This window comes from Leptonotus elevatus, chromosome 5 (genome assembly GCF_054856555.1).
Source record: "Leptonotus elevatus isolate MCC_2025b chromosome 5, RoL_Lele_1.0, whole genome shotgun sequence".
In the NCBI taxonomy this organism is placed as follows: Eukaryota; Metazoa; Chordata; class Actinopteri; order Syngnathiformes; family Syngnathidae; genus Leptonotus; species Leptonotus elevatus.
In genome coordinates, this window is record NC_141243.1 from 135,809 (window position 1) to 155,607 (window position 19,799).

The 19,799-nt window shown below is 48.3% G+C and overlaps 2 protein-coding genes across 3 annotated transcripts; both read left to right on the forward strand.

Annotated features, from left to right (window-relative positions):
* The first annotated feature begins 525 nt into the window (after positions 1–525).
* Positions 526–6,319, forward strand: LOC147173115 (noelin-like). The gene is made up of 6 exons (XM_086076719.1): positions 526–796; positions 2,419–2,577; positions 2,648–2,803; positions 3,038–3,257; positions 3,338–3,444; positions 4,401–6,319. The coding sequence occupies exons 1-6, from the start codon at positions 716–718 to the stop codon at positions 5,061–5,063; spliced, it is 1,386 nt and encodes a 461-aa protein (XP_085932845.1). The 5' UTR covers positions 526–715; the 3' UTR covers positions 5,064–6,319.
* Positions 6,320–6,511: 192 nt separating this feature from the next.
* Positions 6,512–19,433, forward strand: ddx31 (DEAD (Asp-Glu-Ala-Asp) box polypeptide 31). 2 transcript variants are annotated; one of them, XM_086076714.1, is made up of 21 exons: positions 6,512–6,580; positions 7,819–7,899; positions 8,651–8,752; positions 8,874–8,956; positions 10,789–10,864; positions 11,034–11,077; positions 11,837–11,907; positions 11,980–12,089; positions 12,188–12,229; positions 12,306–12,370; positions 13,724–13,843; positions 14,053–14,159; positions 14,998–15,227; positions 15,312–15,446; positions 15,525–15,584; positions 15,658–15,708; positions 15,870–16,009; positions 16,084–16,168; positions 18,134–18,245; positions 18,313–18,460; positions 18,700–19,433. In XM_086076714.1, the coding sequence occupies exons 1-21, from the start codon at positions 6,578–6,580 to the stop codon at positions 18,824–18,826; spliced, it is 1,992 nt and encodes a 663-aa protein (XP_085932840.1). In that variant the 5' UTR covers positions 6,512–6,577; the 3' UTR covers positions 18,827–19,433. The 2 variants fall into 2 exon arrangements, with proteins under 2 accessions (XP_085932840.1, XP_085932841.1); XM_086076715.1 differs by lacking the exons at positions 18,134–18,245; positions 18,313–18,460.
* The last annotated feature ends 366 nt before the right edge of the window (positions 19,434–19,799 follow it).

Here is a 19,799-nt window from a genome sequence, read left to right on the forward strand (position 1 = left end):
ACGTGGCAACCATAAGCCATTCCCAAATCCAACATTATGGATCAATTGCTTGTGCTAACAATGCTAATGCTACAGTTTGGCTCAAAAATCAAACCCAATAAGCCAAACCGGGTTAAAAAGGGTCGTTTGATCATTTTGATCCAATTTGGGTTATTTTTGACTCAACTGTTTCGATTTAGAGTAACGGAACAAGGAACTTGCTTTTTTTATGCTTTTATTAACACAACGTTACATTCTAGAACATAAAAACGTATCTTACAAAGTTACCTGACAAAATCTTTGTTCATTTCAAAGAAGTTAGAAAAGAATGACATCAAATAGACATTTCAGTCTTTCAGTAGCAAACGACATCTTTTAGATTCAGATTGTAAGCGTTTGTGAGGCTTTAAAGAAAAAAGCCGCTAAATCACGCCGAAATTGTTGAGTCGATGGTCAGTAGTCAGAACGTCACTTCCTGTTCGCGCGTGCACGTTTGTGTGTGCGTGCGGCCGGCCCAGCTCCTGGAAGAATCGTTGAGCGGTTGCCATGGAGACAGTCTCCTTCCTGTGCGCGCGCGCGTGAAGCTTCTCTGCCGTTTGATGAGAAGACGGCGTGTCGCGCGCGCACGCACTCGCGCCAAGGATGGTGACTCCGCCCGACAATGACGTCATGGCACGCACACAGCGTGTAGGGTGCGTTGCCAAACGCAGAAGAAGAAGGAAGGAAGGAAGGAAGGATGGAAGGAACGACGCCGTCCGAAGAAAATGCGCTCAAGTCGCTTCAGCTCATCCTGCTGCTCGCTGCCTCCTGCACGCCGGTAGGTGTCAACATGACGTCTTTCCGTCAGTCCGTCAGTCCGTCCGTCCGTCCGTCCTCCTTTACAAATGCACACACTTTCTTCATGCGCCGAGTATACACACGTCGCAAACGTTCATCCACACGCACGCGCATCATGAAAGCCTTTTCAGCCCCTGCTGGTGCACGCGTGTGTATTTTTAGATGCGTGGCGTGTGCGTGCTTCTCTCTCTCTCTCTTTCTCTCTCTCTCACGCACACACACACTGAACAAATGTCTTCATCACACATCTCGACTTTTTTTTCAGAGCTGGATGTTATAATAATAATAATTATTATTATTATCAATCAAGGAGAGCGAGCGCTGATATTTGAAGCGGATCTTTCTTTTTTTTTTTGCAGCACATCCTCTGCATTCTCGCAGTTCAGCACTCGCAGATTTTGATGACATTTTTTCCCACAATATTTGTTCTTTTCTCCGTGGAAAATGCATATTGCATGTTTATGAGCACGTTTGTTTGTTTTTTATTTGTCTTTTTTTTCTTATGAGACGAATATGTTGTGTGTTGCACCAACAAGGTTCAATTTAAGATTAGCTCTCATCACAGATTCGTAAAAGAAGGTTTGAAATGAGTTCATCCGCTTTTAACTCATTCACTGCCATTGACGGCTATAGACGTCAAAAATTCATTTGAACTATTTCTATTAGTTTAACATTGTTTCCACTTTTGTTAACAAGAGTATGAAAACCTAGATTTTTTTTATTGTACTATTAGAACAGATATAAAATGTGTGATTAATCGTGAGTTAACTATTGAAGTTAAGCGATTAATTACGATTAAAAATCGCGATTTAGTTTATTTATGTATATTTACATATTTGTATATGTTTATACAATTTTTAATCGTAATTAATCGCATGAGTTCACTAGTTAACTCACAATTAATCACACATTTTATATCTGTTCTAAATGTACAATAAAAAATATAGGTTTTCATACTCTTGTTAACAAAAGTAGAAAAAATGTTAAATAGAAATAGTTGAAATGAATTTTTGACGTCTATAGCCGTCAATGGCAGTGAATGAGTTCAAATGAAGCAGAGCTCTCCTGCTCTTTTTCAAACGAATCTCAGTTTGGTAAAAGTCAGTTGAATTGAATTTAAACTGAGGTTAAATTTAAATGAAATGAACCCCGAGTAACCCTATGTGCCCTCTTTTTTGGAAAACAAAATACGCTCAGCCTCGTTTGGAGTCCAAATTAACTGAGAGCTCTCAATAGTCAAGTTTCCAACCAGTTGTTTGGAATTTTCGAAGCGAATTTACTGAAAGTGCGCAAAACGGACATGTGACTTCTGCCCGTTTCCATCTGTCGTTCTTTTGCGAATATTGAGAGGGGACTCCGCCGCTGTAGGTGGCGCTATACGCCATAGAGATGTGTTCCCCACTCATTTAAAAGGAAGAAGACCAGAAAGCGAGAGCTTCGTTTGCTTTTGCGTTTCTTTGCTGTTTTCCATCTAACGTTTTATTAATATTCGTGTCTTTTATTAATTTAAAAAGATTTCTGTTTGGTCGATCTTTCACACACACACACACACACACACACACACACACACACACACACACACACACACACACACACACACAGGTGGGTCCGGCGGCCCCTCAGGGTGCGGGGGACGGCTGGCAGGTGTTCAGCTCAGCCGCGGACTCGGGAGGCGGCTGCGTGTGCACGGTGGTCACCCCGCAAAACGCCGTCTGCTCACCAGACGCTCGCAGCAAGGAAGTGCGACACCTGCTGGACAAGGTGAGAAAAACACACCCGCGCGCTCAGCCACCCGCTTCGCAAAGTGAACACGGCGGCGCTAACGTCGCAGGTGCAGAACATGAGCCGCTCCATCGAGGATTTGGAGCGGCGCAGTCGTCACGACATCGGCGTGGTGGAGAAGATGGAGGCGGAGCTACGAGACCTGGAGAACAAGTTCAAAGAGGTGGAGGCGGGCCATGAAAGCAGCAGGGCCAGGCACTATCAGGTAAGCACACCTGCAAATACGCCGACACGCAATGCTACGTTAGGTTAGCTTATGCTAGGTGTCAATAGAAACGTCCAGTGGATGATTTAACTGTTACGCTAACTCCAGCTGGTTAATCGCATTTGACGCGACATCACCGTTCTCCATCTTATGCTAGCTCACGCGTCAGCGTTATTTTGGCCGCCACGCGTGGTCGTTTGTCTTTGACGAGAGCAAATTGGCGTGCCGCTGCAGGCCATGAAGGCCAAGATGGACGAGCTGCGGCCGCTCATCCCGCTGCTGGAGGCGTACAAGGCCGACGCCCTCCTGGTTCGACGCTTCAAGGAGGAGGCGGCTAATGTGACGGCGACGCTGGCCCAGCTGCACGAGCGCGTGGCCCCGGTGGACTACCGGGACCTGGACGAGCGCGTGGCCGGCCTGGAGGATCGCCTGCGCGCTTGCATGCAGCGGCTCGGTGAGGCGGCGGGCGGGCTCGCGGCGCCGGTGGCCCCTCGTCCGTTTCTAACCGGCTTCCTGATACCGTTTTTCTTCCAGCTTGCGGGAAGCTCACGAGAATAGCCGAGCCCGTCACCGTCAAGACTTCCGGGTCCAGGTTCGGGTCCTGGATGACGGACCCGCTGGCGCCCGCTGGAGACAACAGGGTAAGTCACGCTTTCCGGGGTTTTCCATTGAATTGGCGTCGGTCAAAATCTCTTCGCAGTGGACCTCGACGAGAGAAATCCGTTTGTCGTGGTTTGGAATGAGCGAATCATCGCACAGACTGCGTTCGGATTCATTCGTCATTCCTGACTCGAGATTGTTAGCACGATACCGTGATGAGATTTTCATGGTTAGCGCGAGATGTTAGCATGCGTTAGCAAAGGCCAATCACATGTGCTAGCATGCCATAGTAGCACATGCTATGTTAGCGTAGTCAATTGTCCCAGATATGACATCATGAATATATGACTGGATAGCCGACAGGCCAAGACTTTTGAAGCCGCGAGGCCGCCATCTTGCTCCTCCCAAGAAACGTTTCTCGGCATACCATCCTAAACATTTCGTTATCCAAATTGGAGAATATTTGAGACCGTTTTTGGTAGAAACGGCATGATTTATGATGTTTTAAATGTGTTCAACATAAACAAGAGGACTTCAGACATTTTAAAACTTGCCTTAAATACATGTAAAAATTATATGCTTATAATGATGTTTACAGGAGGAAACTTGTATATATATATTTTTTTATTCCACTGTAATTCAACAAAAGATGCCTCTGCCAATCCACGTGTTTTTTTTTTTTTACTTTTTAAAAAAATAGTGACCACCCGCCACAAACATAGCCCTCCCCCCTCCCCCCCCCCCCCCCCCCCCCAACCCGGTCCTATACTAACTGCCTACGAGCTGTATTTGTCTCATTCATCTGTACGTACACCGTATAGTTTATACAGTAGACTGCTCGCAAGATGGGAGGAGCAAGATGGCCGCCCTGCGACTTCAATGGCTCGCACGGGGCGCGTATGGGCTCGCCAGTCCTATATTCAGATCAGTGGTGGAAAAGCATAAAATGGTGTGTTTGCACGTTAGCGTTCCAACATGGTCCGTGTGTGCGTGTCAGGTGTGGTACATGGACGGCTACCACAACAACCGCTTCGTGCGCGAGTACGAGTCCCTGTCGGCCTTCATGAGCGCGGACAACTTCACGTCGCACCGGCTGCCGCACCCGTGGTCGGGGACGGGTCAGGTGGTTCTGAACGGCTCGCTGTACTTCAACAAGTTCCAGAGTCACACGCTGATCAAGTTCGACCTGAAGTCGTCGCTCATCAGCCGCTCCCGCCAGCTGGACTTTGCCGGCTACAACAACATGTACCACTACTCGTGGGGCGGCCACTCCGACATCGACCTGATGGTGGACGAGGGCGGCCTGTGGGCCGTCTACGCCACCAATCAGAACGCCGGCAACATCGTGCTGAGCCGGCTGGACCCGGACAGCCTGCGGGTTCTGCGCAGCTGGACCACCAACCACCCCAAACGCAGCGCCGGCGAGGCCTTCATGGTCTGCGGGACGCTCTACGTCACCAACGGCTACTCGGGCGCCACCAAGGTCTACTACGCCTTCGCCACCAACTCCTCCACCTACGAGTACATCGACGTGCCCCTCGCCAACGCCTACGGCCACATCTCCATGCTGGACTACAACCCGCGCGACCGGGCCCTCTACGCCTGGAACAACGGCCGCCAGCTCCTCTACAACGTCACGCTCTACCACATCATCCAGTGACGGCCTCGCCGCCGCCGCTGCCACGTCACGCCACGTCACGCCACGTCACGCCACGTCACGCCGTCGCCCTGTGGCCTTTTGACCTCATGGCGACTCTTGGCAATGTCACCACGTTGCCGTGACATCACTAAGCTTGTCATTTGTGGGAATGTTGTTGTGATTTTTATTCTCCTCACTTTTTTGCCGTCAAACAACTCCCACATTATACTTACGCAAATTTGAAAAATTCACGCCATCTTGGGAATATATCGTCTGATTGCACATGACTTGCAGTACTCGCACAAGTTAACGTTAAATATCATTTTTTCCATTCATTTTCAAGTCCCACTTGCCACGCCCACTTCCATGCATACAACCTATCATCATTGCAGCCTGTCTGATGTGGCGCAGTTGGCAAAGTGCGTTGTCCAGTAACGAGGAGGTCGCGGGTTTGAATTGATCTTTCAACTACAATGAATACTTTTCATTTTCACATCATTTATCTTCCAATTGACTTCAAAAGCATTCAGCTTAGCGTGCAGCTTTTAGCATTCCCACCCAATTTCTGCAGAAATTGCATTTAGTGGAGTATAGTTTGAAAGTTCTTCTGGTCACGCGTCTTGTCGTTGCACATCATGACGTTGGCGTGAACGTTTTTGCCAAAACTTTGCAACTTTTTTCAATTGAGCTCATTTTCGTTTGTTTTTATTTCTTTGGAAATTGTGCACTTCACCGTTTTTATGGAGAAACGAGAAAATTGTTCATATTTTGTGTGTGACCTCGTTGTTTTCTAACTTTTGGATTTGAATTCAGGGTGTGCCCCGCCCACCCAAAGTCAGCTGGGACAGAGGGGCGACCAAGGACAAACGCTGCGTGGAAAACGCTTTTCTAACCTTGGCGTCATCTGATGACGTCACACGGGTGTCAGCAGCCGCCCACTCACGTTTTGTAAACACGTGAAGTCGCACGTGTGACTTGGTCATGCCAGCTCGATGGCATTGGCGCGCACAAGCGGTCGCCATGTTGGGTGCTGCCAGGTCCCGCGGGGAGCAACTTAGGGTTAGCTAGCAGCAATACTGTTTTACACAATCATGTCAACTCTACATGCACACACACTGACTTTATGCACAAACACACGCACACGCACACGCATGTGTACTTACTGCAATATACAGGACGTTCATTAATAATAAGAATACAATCTTTTTCTAGTCCTCTTGTAAGTAACATGTCAATTGGATGACATGCCTTCGTGTCAAATAAAACTCAACAACCAACTAGTGTCTGCTTGCGTCTTTGTGTGCGTGTACGTGTGCGTGCGTGTGCGTGCGTGCGTCCATGCAAAGATGAGACCGAATGGAAGGAACGTTTGGAACATTTAATAAGAAGAGCGCGAGGAAACGACAGGTGGCGCTAATGCAACGCCACACATGAAAACCGCCGTTCAACACCATCGAATAAGCGGCCAAGGGGGCGCGGCCTCGTCACGTGACAAGGAAGTCTTTCCACGCGTGCATTCGCTCTGCGGCTTTTTCATGGTGAGTTTTTGTCTTTTATTGTTCGTGTTCGCCTCCGGTTTTGTTGGCGATTCTAAGACCAGAGGTTTACGGGTGCTGTAAAGACGTTGGGTGGTACAAAGAGCGGGGGCTTTGGGCTTTGGGGTTGCGATAGGTCGCTTGTTGTGGTGTTGGGGTACTTCCCGCTCCAAAAATCGCATGAGAAGTCGGCGAGTCAACCCAATGTAATAAAAGTTATGCAAAGGAGAAGGACTTAAAATGTAAACATATCCAAACCCTGATTTATGGGGAAGGGTACTTTTTTTTGATACAACAGATCCTCAACATACGCATAGACGGTACAGTATGTATGTTTCTGCAGTAAACCAGCAGAAGAATAAAAAAAAAAAATGAACCTTCGACTTGTTTATGAAACGCATATAAAATATATGAACAGACATTAACTTAATAGAGCATGTTTGTTTTTTGACTATTGCTTATAAAAAACATACATAACAAACAAGAAATGCGCTTGAATCTACTAAATAATATTAATAATGCATGTGCACGTCTGTGTATGGGTGAAGTGCAGACATATCATATAAAACATTAACACAACAAATTGACTTTAGCACGAGTCTCTCTCTGCCTTTTTTACATCTTGTCTTTAATACAAATACTTCAAAATTGAGCTGTTTGTTGAAAAACAATCTTATGGCCATGACTTACTCCACGAGGCTACTTTTTTTTCTGTGCTCACACACACGCACGCACGTGCACACACACGTGCACGCCACACACGTTAGTAAGTTTCCCTCATGAGGAACTTAGGAAGTAGCAACAAAGCGAAAAAGCAAACGAGTAATGAAAATAATGTGTTGGTGTTGAGTGGTAAATTACTTTAAAACTCTACGGTCTATAAACATTTTAGCTATAAGTTTCTAGCTTGTTAAAAAGAACACACCGTAAAATATATATATACATATATATATAATGGGCTAAATAAGCGTCTGGGTTTTGGATTGTTTCATTTTATTTTCATCTTTATGTGCGTGTTAAGACCGATTGGACGGAAGGGGCTGCTCGCTAGCATGAGGATGTTGCTAGCATTAGCTGCCTCGAAAGCGAACGCCATCGAGTTGGCGCCAGTCCAAAATGTTTGCTGAAGTCCAAAATGTTTGCTGAAGTCCAAGTTTGAAGCGAGGCTGAGGCGGACTCGCTTGAGCTCTAAATTGTGCTGAAGGTTCTTGAACGCATCACCGGATCATTTATGTTCGTAGGACTGGGCGACGATGTCGTCATCAGAAGATCAAGTGTGCATCAACATCACTTCCTGTTCGACTTCGACTTCAACTTCATGGGTGAGGAACATCCACTGGTCTGAATATGACTGGATAGCCGATAGCCCGTACACGCCCTTGCAAGCCGGTGAAACCACGAGGCGGCCATCTTGCTCCTCCCATCTCGTGAGCAGATTACTGTATAAACTATACGGCATACGCACAGATTAGACATAAACAGCTCGTAGGCAGTCAGTATAGGGCGGGTGCGGGGGGCGGGGGTTAGAGGCAGGGTGGTCACAATTTTTTAACGAGTAAAAAAAAAATGCACAGTATGTGCTGCTTTGAAGACCCCCTTTTTCTTTTATGGCTCAGTTCCTTAGACCCCAATATTAGTTTTGACAGAGGCATCTTTTGGCGACTTATAATTCTTTCATACAAAAATATGCAAGCTTCCTCCTGTAAACATGATTAAGCAATATATCATTTATACATGTATTTAAGGCAAGTAATAAAATGTCTGAAGTCCTCTTTTTTAACAAATTGAAAACATAAATCAAGCTGTCTCAAATGTTGTCCAATTTGGATACTGTAAATGTATAGGATGGTATGGCGAGAAACGTTTCTTGGGAGGAGCAAGATGGCGGCTTCAAAAGTCTTGGCCTGTCGGCTATCCAGTCATAGATTCAGATCAATATCACACACAAGTTACAAATACGCACGCCGCCGGTCATTATGAAGCAGTGTGTAAAGACCGCTCATCTGCCGATCACACGTTTGGAATGAAACGAAGGTAGTAAGCACGCCGCCAAATATTGCCTTTGCCCTCCAGGAAGCGAAAGCGGCCAAGAGGAAGTTTCCTCCCTCCGAAGAGCGGCGGCGCAATTTCAAGAAGGTCCGGCCGCAAGAGGCCGCGCCTCCAGCGCGCCCGCAGGTATGGCGGTCCGCTGACAGGAAGTGTTGGCCGTGAGCTGGTCAAGGCGACGTTGGCGCCGTGACACCGCGCGGCGACGTCCGTTCCTGCCTCTCACGTCATGTTTGATGTCTGTCGGCAGATGCGGCGCGGGGCCGACGCACCGGCGGCCATCAAGACCTCGTCTCTGTTCAAACACAACCCAGAGATCCCGAAGGTCCACAGGTGATCTGCAACATGTCGTTAGCACGCCAGTCATTTGTCGTCTTGTTTTGGCTTCTCAAGGCTCAAAAGAATTGAGTGATTTTTTTTTTTGATTTTTTTTTTTGCCGGTTAACTCTTTGACTGCCAGACGTTTTCAGAAAAGGGATGCCGCCAGTGCCAGCCGATTTAAGCATTTTGACTGATTTTCAAGGTCCACAGAAAATGTTCTGTTTGGACTATGGAAACACACGTACTACCAAATGAAAGATTGGACTTTCATCTTTCATCAGAAAAAAAGAGTTTGTTTCTACCTTATTCCGTTCTTTAGTAATCAACAATAGAAAATGGTTAGTTGCATCCGATTTCGCTTGTTTTGAACTCAAATACGGAGAAATCAAGCTTTTAGTGAAACGATATTATTTCATGCATTCTAGTGAATTTGACACTTCTTTTTGTCCATGAATGATGCCACAAACACCTAAATAGTGCTTTACTTCTATAAAACACTACCACCAAGAATGAAAAAGTGTTTTTTGATAGCAAAATACGTTTATTTACATTCAACAGTGTAACAATTTGACAACAATTTGGCAAACTATTTACAAATGTGTGCAACTGTGGTGCTATTTACAAATATGTGGATGTTTCAACGACAGTTTTTCTTTTTGTAACACTCTCCTGCGTGCAAAGAGACGTAACAGCATTTGCACAACAGATTGCCTCTTCGCGTGTGCCACTTTCTTGCAGGCCGTTTTTTTCCGGGGAATAGCAAGTATATACTGCAGTGTGTCATCACGTCTAATATCAGGATCATGCTACGGTTACGTTACGGTGGTGTTACGTCTCGCTTCCCCGTGTCCTTCAGTTGCTATACCGGGTGGTAGGAGATCCATTTTATCCACTCCATTCATGGTGGCATCGTAGTCCAGAAACAGTGTCTTCTCCGTGATCAGACTGTACCCGCTCCTCCGATGAATATGCATTGGACTCGGGGTACTCTTCATTGTCCGATCGAATGTCCGCTTGTGCAGCTCCGCGTTTTCCGGCCTTAGCAGCGCTAGCCGCGCTAGCCGCGCTTTGCCGATGAGGCTTACTACTTGTTCATAACAGTCACGCCAAAGCTTCCAACTTTGGCGTAGAGCTCGTTGTCATCTTCATCATCATAATCAATCTGCATTGGTCGATGCCAACTCTCCATCGCCCGATCGAATGTCCGATTGTGTAGAAGTACCCGGCCGGCTATTGTGCGCGTTTTCCGGCCTTAGCAGCGCTAGCCGCGCTAGCCGCGCGTAGCCGGTGAGGCTTACTACGTGATAGTAACAGGCCAAAGCTTCCAACTTTGGCGTAGAGCTCGTTGTCATCATCATCGTTGACATCAATGCGCTTTTTAGTATTGATTGATGCTTTCCGTCTTTGAAAAAAATGCTCAAGCGTGAGCTGCTTGTAACCGGTTGCTTGGTCAAGCCATTGTGGCTTGGATCAGCCATTGTCTCCTCAACACTCTAGCTCCGCCTCACGTCTTCTACTGACGCCCACGGTGGGCGGCCCATCCAACCTTGTGCAAAGAGAGTCATCGCTGCCCTCTAGGGGCCAAAACGAGTCTTTGACTAATCAGATCAGCCTGATTCTTTCAGCACAGCTGCCCAAGGCTTTCCTGCACCCGTTTTTGAAAAAAAAAAAAAAAAACATAGGGGACGTCTTTTAACGTCCTCGGCGCCCTTCCCTAGGTTTATGCTAAACGTTTTATAACGTTTATGGCAGTCAAAGAGTTAATGAAATGATATTCATGAAAATATCTGCCTAAAATCTTCTTCGTCTTTTTTAATTTTAATTTTATTTTTTTTACATTAAAGGCCTAAAGTTCGTCAGCTAACCGAGAAGATTTTCACCTCGGAATCCTTCTCAGACTTGAACCTTCACCCTCACCTGGTAACACGCACGCACGCACGCACGCACGCACGCACGCACGCACGCACACACACACACACACACACACACACACACACACACACACACACACACACACACACACACACACACACACACACACACACACAGTCAGCTCCGTGTCCTGATTGGCTTTTTTTTCATCCACCAGGTGGCGACACTGAACAAAGTCCTCAACGTTTCCACCCTCACCAGGTGACTTTGACCCACGGTTTGAATATACGACGGATGAGCGGTCTTTACTCGCTGCTTAAAATTGACCCGTGTCGTGTGTATTTGTAACTTGTGTGTGACATTCCCACTGATCTGAAGAGTTGATTGGATAGCCCTTAGGCTAAGACTCTTGAAGCCGCGAGGCCGCCATATTGCTCCTCCCAAGAAACGTTTCTCGCCATACCATCCTATACATTTACAGTATCCAAATTGGAGAACATTTGAGACCGCACTTCGTCGAAACAACGTGTTGATCGTGTTTTCAATTTGTTCAACATGAACAAGAAGACTTCAGACATTTTGCAACTTGCCTTAAATACATGCACAAATGATATGCTTAATGATGTTTACGGGAGGAAACTTGTGTGTGCGTATATCTATTTTTGTTCAAGAATTATAAGTGTAGTTCAACAAAAGATGCCTGTGCCAAATCTAATATTGGGGTCTAAAGCACTGAGCGATAAAAGAAAAAGGGGGTCTTGTTATTGAATTTTTTATTTTTCAACTTGTTAAAAAATAGCGACTGGCCGTAAACTCGCTGCCTCCGAGCTGCAAATGTCTCATCTGTGCGTATGCGTAGAGTTTATACAGTAGTCTGCTCACGAGATGGGAGGAGCAAAATGGCCGCCCTGTGACTTCAACGGCTCGCGCGGGCGCGTACGAGCCGTCGGCTATCCGGTCCCAAATTCGGTTCCGTGCTTTGACCGCACACGTTGCGAGTGACGCGTTGTCGCCTTTCAGCGTTCAGAAGCGGAGCATTCCGGCGCTTCTTTCGGGAAGAGACGCCATCGTCCGATCCCAGACGGGCTCAGGTCAGTGCGTGTTGACGTGCGTGTGTGTGCGTGTGCGCGCGCACGCTGACGTGTGCGTTGTGGTCACGCCAGGTAAGACTTTGGCCTTTGGCGTCCCGCTGGTGCAGTCCCTGCAGGGCCTCCAGACCAAAGTGCAGCGCTCAGACGGTCCCCTGGCCCTCGTCATCGTCCCCACCAGGGAGGTGAGTCCGCGTCCTTATTTGGTCACGTGAGCGCAAGCGGCCAATGCGAGGGGCTCCTTGTCGTGTTTGACGACTGCGCTTGCGTTGTCTTCGTCCAGCTGGCCCAGCAGACCTTCGCCACCTTCCAGAAGCTCCTCAAGGTAAACGTGCCCGCGCCGTCTTATTGTCGGAAGACGGCAAGCGCTGAGCGTCCTTCCTGTCCCGCCTCGCCGGCAGCCTTTCACCTGGATCGTTCCCGGAGTTCTGATGGGCGGAGAGAAGAGGAAGTCGGAGAAGGCCAGGTAGACCGCACGCAAATCAATGTTGGGGGACCAAAAATGAAGGCTGTGAATAGGGATGTCCCCGTCACACTTTTTTTTTGTTGAGTCTTTGGGTTTCAGGATCTGCCGATATTGAGTCTTGATCCGATACCTCTGCAATAAATATATATATATATTTTTTTTAAGTCTGAAATTAACATAGGAATGTACGTACAGACGTGGACATACTGTAAACCTGCTGACAATTGAATCGCATAAATTCAATAATGAACACGTGATTAATACATATAAATTAAATGTACAATCTTATAACCTAATACACATATGGTTAAATTGTTTGGTTTCTTGATACAGTAATTTAGTATTACTTCATAAAGTTATTTGAAGTTCAAATGAAAACAGTCCAAAATTGTAAGACAATGATTTGTATTGGTCATTTTTATGCCCGTTGATGGCATAAGTGTTTCATGTTAGACATTGGCGACAGCGCAGAGCATGTCAAGAGCCGCTTAATTTTGAACATCAACTAACTTGTTTGAAAAATGGCAAATAACAACTTGAGCTCAGTCCCCACAAATATAGGCATTATTATTGTGGGAATGCTTTTTAGAATTCATTCTTATTCTCCTCACTTTTTTGCCCTTCCAATTGACAGCGTTCAAATTTCAACTGGTTTAAAAAATTCACGCCATCTTGGGTATTTATCGTCTGATTCCACATTTCTTACAGCATTGGCACAATTTAACCGTAAATATCATTTTTCCCCGCATTTATTTTCAATGGGACTGACATGGAACATTTTCACTTGCCACGCCCACTTCCACACGTACGACTTCTCATCATGGCGGCCTGTCGGATGCTGCTCAGTGGCGCCACCAACATTCCCCAGGACAGACTTTGCAAATAAGAGACGGCCGTTAATCGAGCAGAAAAGAAACGCCAGCTTTAAATGATTGCGCTCCTTTTGGCACGCCACGTTGTGAGGCATGTTTACATTATTTGCGCTGAGCCACCAAATCGGTGCCCGCTGCTTTTTGGAAAGTGACATTCGCTTCTCTTTTTTTGTTGTTCTTTATTTTGCTCTGAATTTAACAACTCAAAATGGCTTTTGGTCAATCGAACCCATTTCAAGTCTTTTGTTTTCGGACCAAAAGTCTATGGCGGTTTTTACCAAGAAATGATCACATGCAAAAAAAACAAAAGAAAATATAAGAATGCATCATATAAAATGAAGATATTTGTAGCTTTGCCTTCTTTGCCAAAAAGTTTAGTTTTTTCTTTCCCCAACCGTCTGCAAACGATGCGATGGGTCGCCGATTGTCACGCGATCGACGAATTGACGTGCACTTTTTTTGTGTCGCGTTTTGTTGGCAGATTGCGCAAAGGCATCAACATCCTGGTGTCCACGCCGGGACGTCTGGTGGATCACATCAAACACACCCTCAGCATCACCTTCAGCGCCGTACGATGGCTCGTTCTGGACGAGGCCGACCGGTACCGCGCGAACGTCACAAGACAAACAAAAACACGTTTACAATCATTTTCAATGATTCATCATTGATTCATTGGCCGATCGATTGGATAAAAAAAAAAAAAAAAGATTGGAAATTCAAATTCAAATTAGAAAATGGTCAAAGAGAAATGAGTGAAGGCGGAGTCACTGGTTTGTTCCACAACATTTGTGTGTGCGTGTGTTTTTTCAGGACGTTGGACTTGGGTTTCGAGAAGGACCTGTCGGTCATCTTCAACTCTTTGAACTCAAGCAGCCAAAAGAGACAAAATGTCCTCTTGTCAGCAACACTCACCCAAGGTACGCACACATGGTGTGTGCGTGTGCGTGCGTGCGCGCCTTTGTCTTTGCTACATTGTGGGGGCCATGCAGGTGTGTGTTTTCAGGTTTGGGGACCGACTGGAAATTGTGGAGACGAGTTCAGACCTTTTTTTGTGGGTCAAGACTTGGTTTTAGAGTTTAGGTTTGAATTGGGTTGAGGTTAGTAAGGAATTGAGGTAAGCAATTATTTTGATGCTTAGGGGGAGGGGCTAGCAAATGCATTACGTCAATGAGGTGTCCTCACGATGATACAAAGACAAGTGTGTAAGTGTGCGTGCGCACGCGTGTGAGTGTGCGTGCGCACGCGTGTGAGTGTGCGTGCGCACGCGTGTGAGTGTGCGTGCGCACGCGTGTGAGTGTGCGTGCGCACGCGTGTGAGTGTGCGTGCGCACGCGTGTGAGTGTGCGTGCGCACGCGTGTGAGTGTGCGTGCGCACGCGTGTGAGTGTGCGTGCGCACGCGTGTGAGTGCGCGTGCGCACGCGTGTGAGTGCGCGTGCGCACGCGTGTGAGTGCGCGTGCGCACGCGTGTGAGTGCGCGTGCGCACGCGTGTGAGTGCGTGCGCACGCGTGTGAGTGCGCGCGCGCACGCGTGTGAGTGCGCGCGCGTGTGAGTGCGCGTGCGCGCGCGTGTGAGTGCGCGTGCGCGCGCGTGTGAGTGCGCGTGCGCGCGCGTGTGAGTGCGCGTGCGCGCGCGTGTGAGTGCGCGTGCGCGCGCGTGTGAGTGCGCGTGCGCTGAGTGCGTGTGAGTGCGCGTGTGCACGCGTGTGAGTGCGCATGTACGTGCGCGCTAACAGTGACTTCCCGTGTGTGTTTGAGGCGTGACCCGTTTGGCAGACATTTGCTTGAAGGATCCAATCGGCATCCAGCCTTGTGAGCCCGCTTCCCCCGACCCCAGCGAGGCGCCGGCGGCCTCCGATCCCGCCCCCGCTGCCCTCGGCCAATCGGAAAGCTTCGCGCTGCCAATGAGCCTGCGGCACTTTGTGGTGCTGGTGCCCAGCAAAGTGCGACTGGTTTGTCTGGCCACCTTCCTCCTGCACACCTGCAAGGTATCGTGTGTGCGTGCGTGATTGGAACCGCTCTGCATGTGCGCGCGTTTGTGACGTGTGTGCGTGCGCGCGCGCGCGCGTCAGGACAAGAAGGCGATGGTGTTTGTGTCGAGTTGCGAGGAGGCGGACTTCCTGCACCTCCTGTTGTGCGCCGTGCTGGCGGGCGCCGGGCGGGTCCCGCTGGCCTTCCTGCGTCTCCACGGCAACATGCGTCAGGAGGTGAGGCGGGTTCGGATCCGAGTCGGGCCCGGGTCCGGGTCCAACTGCGCTCAGCCGCCATTTTGTTTTGTGGTCCAGGAGCGCTCGGAGGTGTTCCGCAACTTCTCGTCCGCCGCCTGTGGAGTTCTGCTGTGCACGGTGAGAACAACTTGACACGTTGGCCAGTGGGGGGCGCACTCGCACGCTTCAAAATCGTTCTCCGTTCTTTCAGGACGTGGCCGCTCGCGGGCTGCACCTGCCTCAGGTCACGTGGATCATCCAGGTGACACGCACGCCTTCAACATTCTCCCTCACGCGTGTCGCATGCTTATTGGGGGGGGGGCGACAAGAAGGGGAAAGGGCGGCGGCAGGGCCGGAGGGAGGCGGGACTGGGAGGAGGATGGGCGGGCATGTCACATGCTAATGTCACGTGTGTGTGCGCAGTACACGCCCCCACGCAGTGTGGCGGAGTACGTGCACCGCGCGGGGCGCACGGCCCGCATCGGCCTGGCGGGCAGCAGCCTCCTCTTCCTCACGCCCGGCGAGTCGGACTTTGTGGGCGAGCTGGCCGGCGCCAACGTCAGGTGAGGCGCCGCCGACCGACCGACCGTCGCCGGACGCTGACTGGGGGGCGGGGCTTGCCGCCATCTGCTTTCAGCCTGGCAGAGATGAAGCTGACCGACATCCTGGCACACCTGATGAAGGACGACACCTACAAGGGGCGGGGCAAGTACCACAGCCAGGTACGCACACGTCAAAGCTGCCGACTTTTCCCGCTTGATGGCGAGCGTGCCTTCCAAACGCCATTTGTCGACATCTTCACGACGGCGTGTGACCAAAAACGCTTTGAGGGTCTTGGAAGGTTTTGGAAAAGCGCGATAGAAATCAACTGCTATTTACTTCTAATTTCTTTTTATATATTTTCTTTTCTGCCTTTTTTGGCAATTCCAAAGACATTTTCTGCTTCTCTTTTTGACAAGTTTATGTTTCAAAAAGTACCCACAAGTAGTCAAATTCACCAAGTAGCTTTATTTTTTTACATTTATTTAAAAAAAGTATGAACATGTTCTCACATTTGTCTCTCGTTGAAGCCATCAAGGCCTAAATAAAGCGCCGGTCAAAACGTGCGTCTAAAACATGGCTGACTTTTGAGTCGCCCCCGAAAAACCTCAACTTTTCCTGCTAATTCGACAATATTCCAAATAATTGATATCTCGGCTCCTCAAGCAGATCGAAGCATCATTCCAAAAACATTTCACAGCTTACACCTTGTGGCGTTCACACAAACATAAGTTTACGATTATAAACGAGAGGCGTCGGTCCAGTCCATAATCGTTTTTTTTACCCGTAATGAATCGCATGACTTCAATATTTCACTCACGATGGATGATTTGTGTTGCCACTAGATGGCATCATTGCGTTTGTAAGACCTTGGCGACAGCTCGGTGCATTTTTAAAACGGTGACCTCCAACTCCACTCCGGTCCCTGCAAATATGCGTTGCTATTTAATTGATTACGGTTAAATTGTGTTGCAATGACTCCTTTGCACAACGTAGAATTTTTGGGGGGGTTTTCAGTACGGATGCAGATTGGAAAATTTACTGAAAAGAAACCAGACAAGATGGGTGTTGTTTTCACATTTCATTTTTTTTTTAACATGAATTAGCTTGCAAACGTCTGCATATTTTTAAAACGGGAAAATACAACTTGTCGCCAGTCGCCACAAATCTATGCACGCTTATTGAATTTCTTACCGCTTGCTTGTGTTACGGCGACGCCTTTGAACGCTTTTATTTTGCGACTTCTCGGACGTGACGTTCGTGCTTGACGCCTTTGAACGCTTTTATTTTGCGACTTCTCGGACGTGACGTTCGTGCTTGACGCCTTTGAACGCTTTTATTTTGCGACTTCTCGGACGTGACGTTCGTGCTTGACGCCTTTGAACGCTTTTATTTTGCGACTTCTCGGACGTGACGTTCGCGCTTGACTGCAATTAAGCAGAAGACCAAACGTTGCTCAACGAGCAATTTTCTGGAGTTGCTGAATTCAATATGTTGGAGCGTCGCGGCTTTCGTGGCTTCAACAATGTTCTAACCTTCATTAAAAAAAAAGGATCATAATAATAATAATAGGTACACTACTGTAAAAAAAATTGTGAGTGAATTTTTTTTTTACAAGAAAAACACGTAGCGTGCTGGAATGTTTGTGCCAATACTTTTGAGTTGGCTTTCCAAATAAGGAGAAAGTCATGTTTTGATGTTAAGCATTCGCTCTTTGAAGCGTCGGTCCGGTTGGCGACGGACGCCTCGCTTTGCCAACGTCCACATCCTGCCGCTTTCCAGAATTTGTATTTACACATTCATACATGTTGGTTTTTTTTTTATGTCATTTGGATTTCCCCCCGTTTTTTTCCGTGGAAAGCATATATAGAGTTTGTTTTAAAAAATTGTTTGTGTTAGTAAAAAAAAAAGAAAAAAAGATTGGCTCCTCCCCAATACGTTTTTTTTCTTTTCTTTTTTTTTCCTTCCATATTTGAGTTTTCCAAATCCACTTCACCTTTTTTCGTAACTTGAGTAGTTCTGAAAATGTCTCGAGTGTCCTGTCAGAATGCGTGGACGCGCGCCGCATGCGGTTGCCCGCCGTCCCCGGCTTGAGTGCAAGGGGCGGGGCCAGTCTTCCGCCACGTGATTGCGACCTTTTGTGGCAGACGAGCGCCGGCGCTTTGGAGCAGGAGAAGCGCGAGCGCGCCACCGTCCTGCAGACGCACTTTGAGAACTTCGTCCACGCCGACGGCGCCGTGCTGCGCAACGCCAAGAAAGGTACCGAGCCGTCCGTCCGTCCGGTCGGTCGGCCGACACGGCGTTGACGTCGTCTTGTCGTCGTCAGCGCTGGGCTCGTACCTGAGGTCGTACGCCAGCTACCCGACCCGCCTCAAGCACGTGTTCCACATCCGCGCCCTCCACCTGGGACACGCCGCCAAGAGCTTTGGCCTGAGGGACGCGCCTCGTCACCTCGCCACAAACGCACGCCGCAAGTGAGTGCGCGCCGGTGCAACGACACGCGCGAGACATATTTCAACGACACGCGCGTCAGTAGGGATGTTCGATACCACACTATTTCACACCGATACCAGTGCGAGGACCGCAAGAAGGCCGGCGATCGGCCACAAAACATTCCAAGAGCAGCCTTTGCGTACACACGACGTGCGTGACACGTTGTGTGTACGCAAAGGCTGCATGCTAGCAAAGATGCTAACGCGCTCACCCTCCGCAGGTTGCGGCGACAGCAGTGGAAGACCACCAAGGCCAAGAACGCAGCCGCAGACGAGTTCTCCTCCGGTCTCCAAACTGTCAAGAAGAAAAGGAAGGGGGAGGAGCCAGAAGAGGCGGAGCTTCAGTGACCCACAAATGGAAGTGTGATGACGACGAGACATTTTCTGTGGACGTTTTCGTGTCAAAGAATTAAAACGCACGTCCTGGTTGTGAGCTCATCCTTCCAGATGCAGACCCAGACCCAGACCCAGACCCAGACCCAGTGTTTCCCACTACGAGTTAGCATGAAGCTAATTGACTGAAACGTTTCCAGAATGTGCGCGCAGATCCAGACGAGATTATCTGGGTGCATCCCACATTCGTGTCCCTTTTCAACTTGCTTACGTCACGTTTGGCATCTGAGACGTCGGAATCCATTTACAAAATGTCTTTTTCTTGATCAACAATGACCACCGGCGACACGCCTGCTGCTTTCCAGCTGCAAAACCTTTCAATTGTCCCCAAATTCAGACTCGAAAATGGTGTCTTGGTTTCGGACCCGTTTGCCAAGGATTTGTTTTTGTGCTCAATGCAGAAAATGAATGTATTTTCTTTCTTCACGTGCACAACGCGCACATGACATCACATCCGCAGACGGAGGGCCAGAAATTGGAACCCGAATCCAGTCTGAAAACTTTTGCACGAGTGTGAACACCTAAAAGTTGTTCATTTGCTATAAAAGGTCAAATCAAAAAATATCATGTGGCGTCGTCTTGAAATGTCGTGACGACTGATGCGCATTTGCAGAGTGGCCACAATTTGTTGTGAACGTCACGTGGCGCCAAGTCGCGCCAAGTCGCGCCCGCCTACTAAGTGCAGACAGAGTAAAGAGGTTGCCAAAAACGGGAACAAGCTGCCATGAGCCTTTGAATCAAGCACGCAGGCGGCGTTTCGTACGTCACTCGCAGTGCGGGAACGTTTCTTAATTTGCATTCTCGTCTCTTCGTCCGTCCTTGTCGAAAGGCAGCGAATATTCTTCCAAATGAACCCAGAAGGCTCAGAAAAATACCCGGATGTTGTTTTCTGACGAGGCCACCTTGAAAGTTTGACTGCAAATTCGTC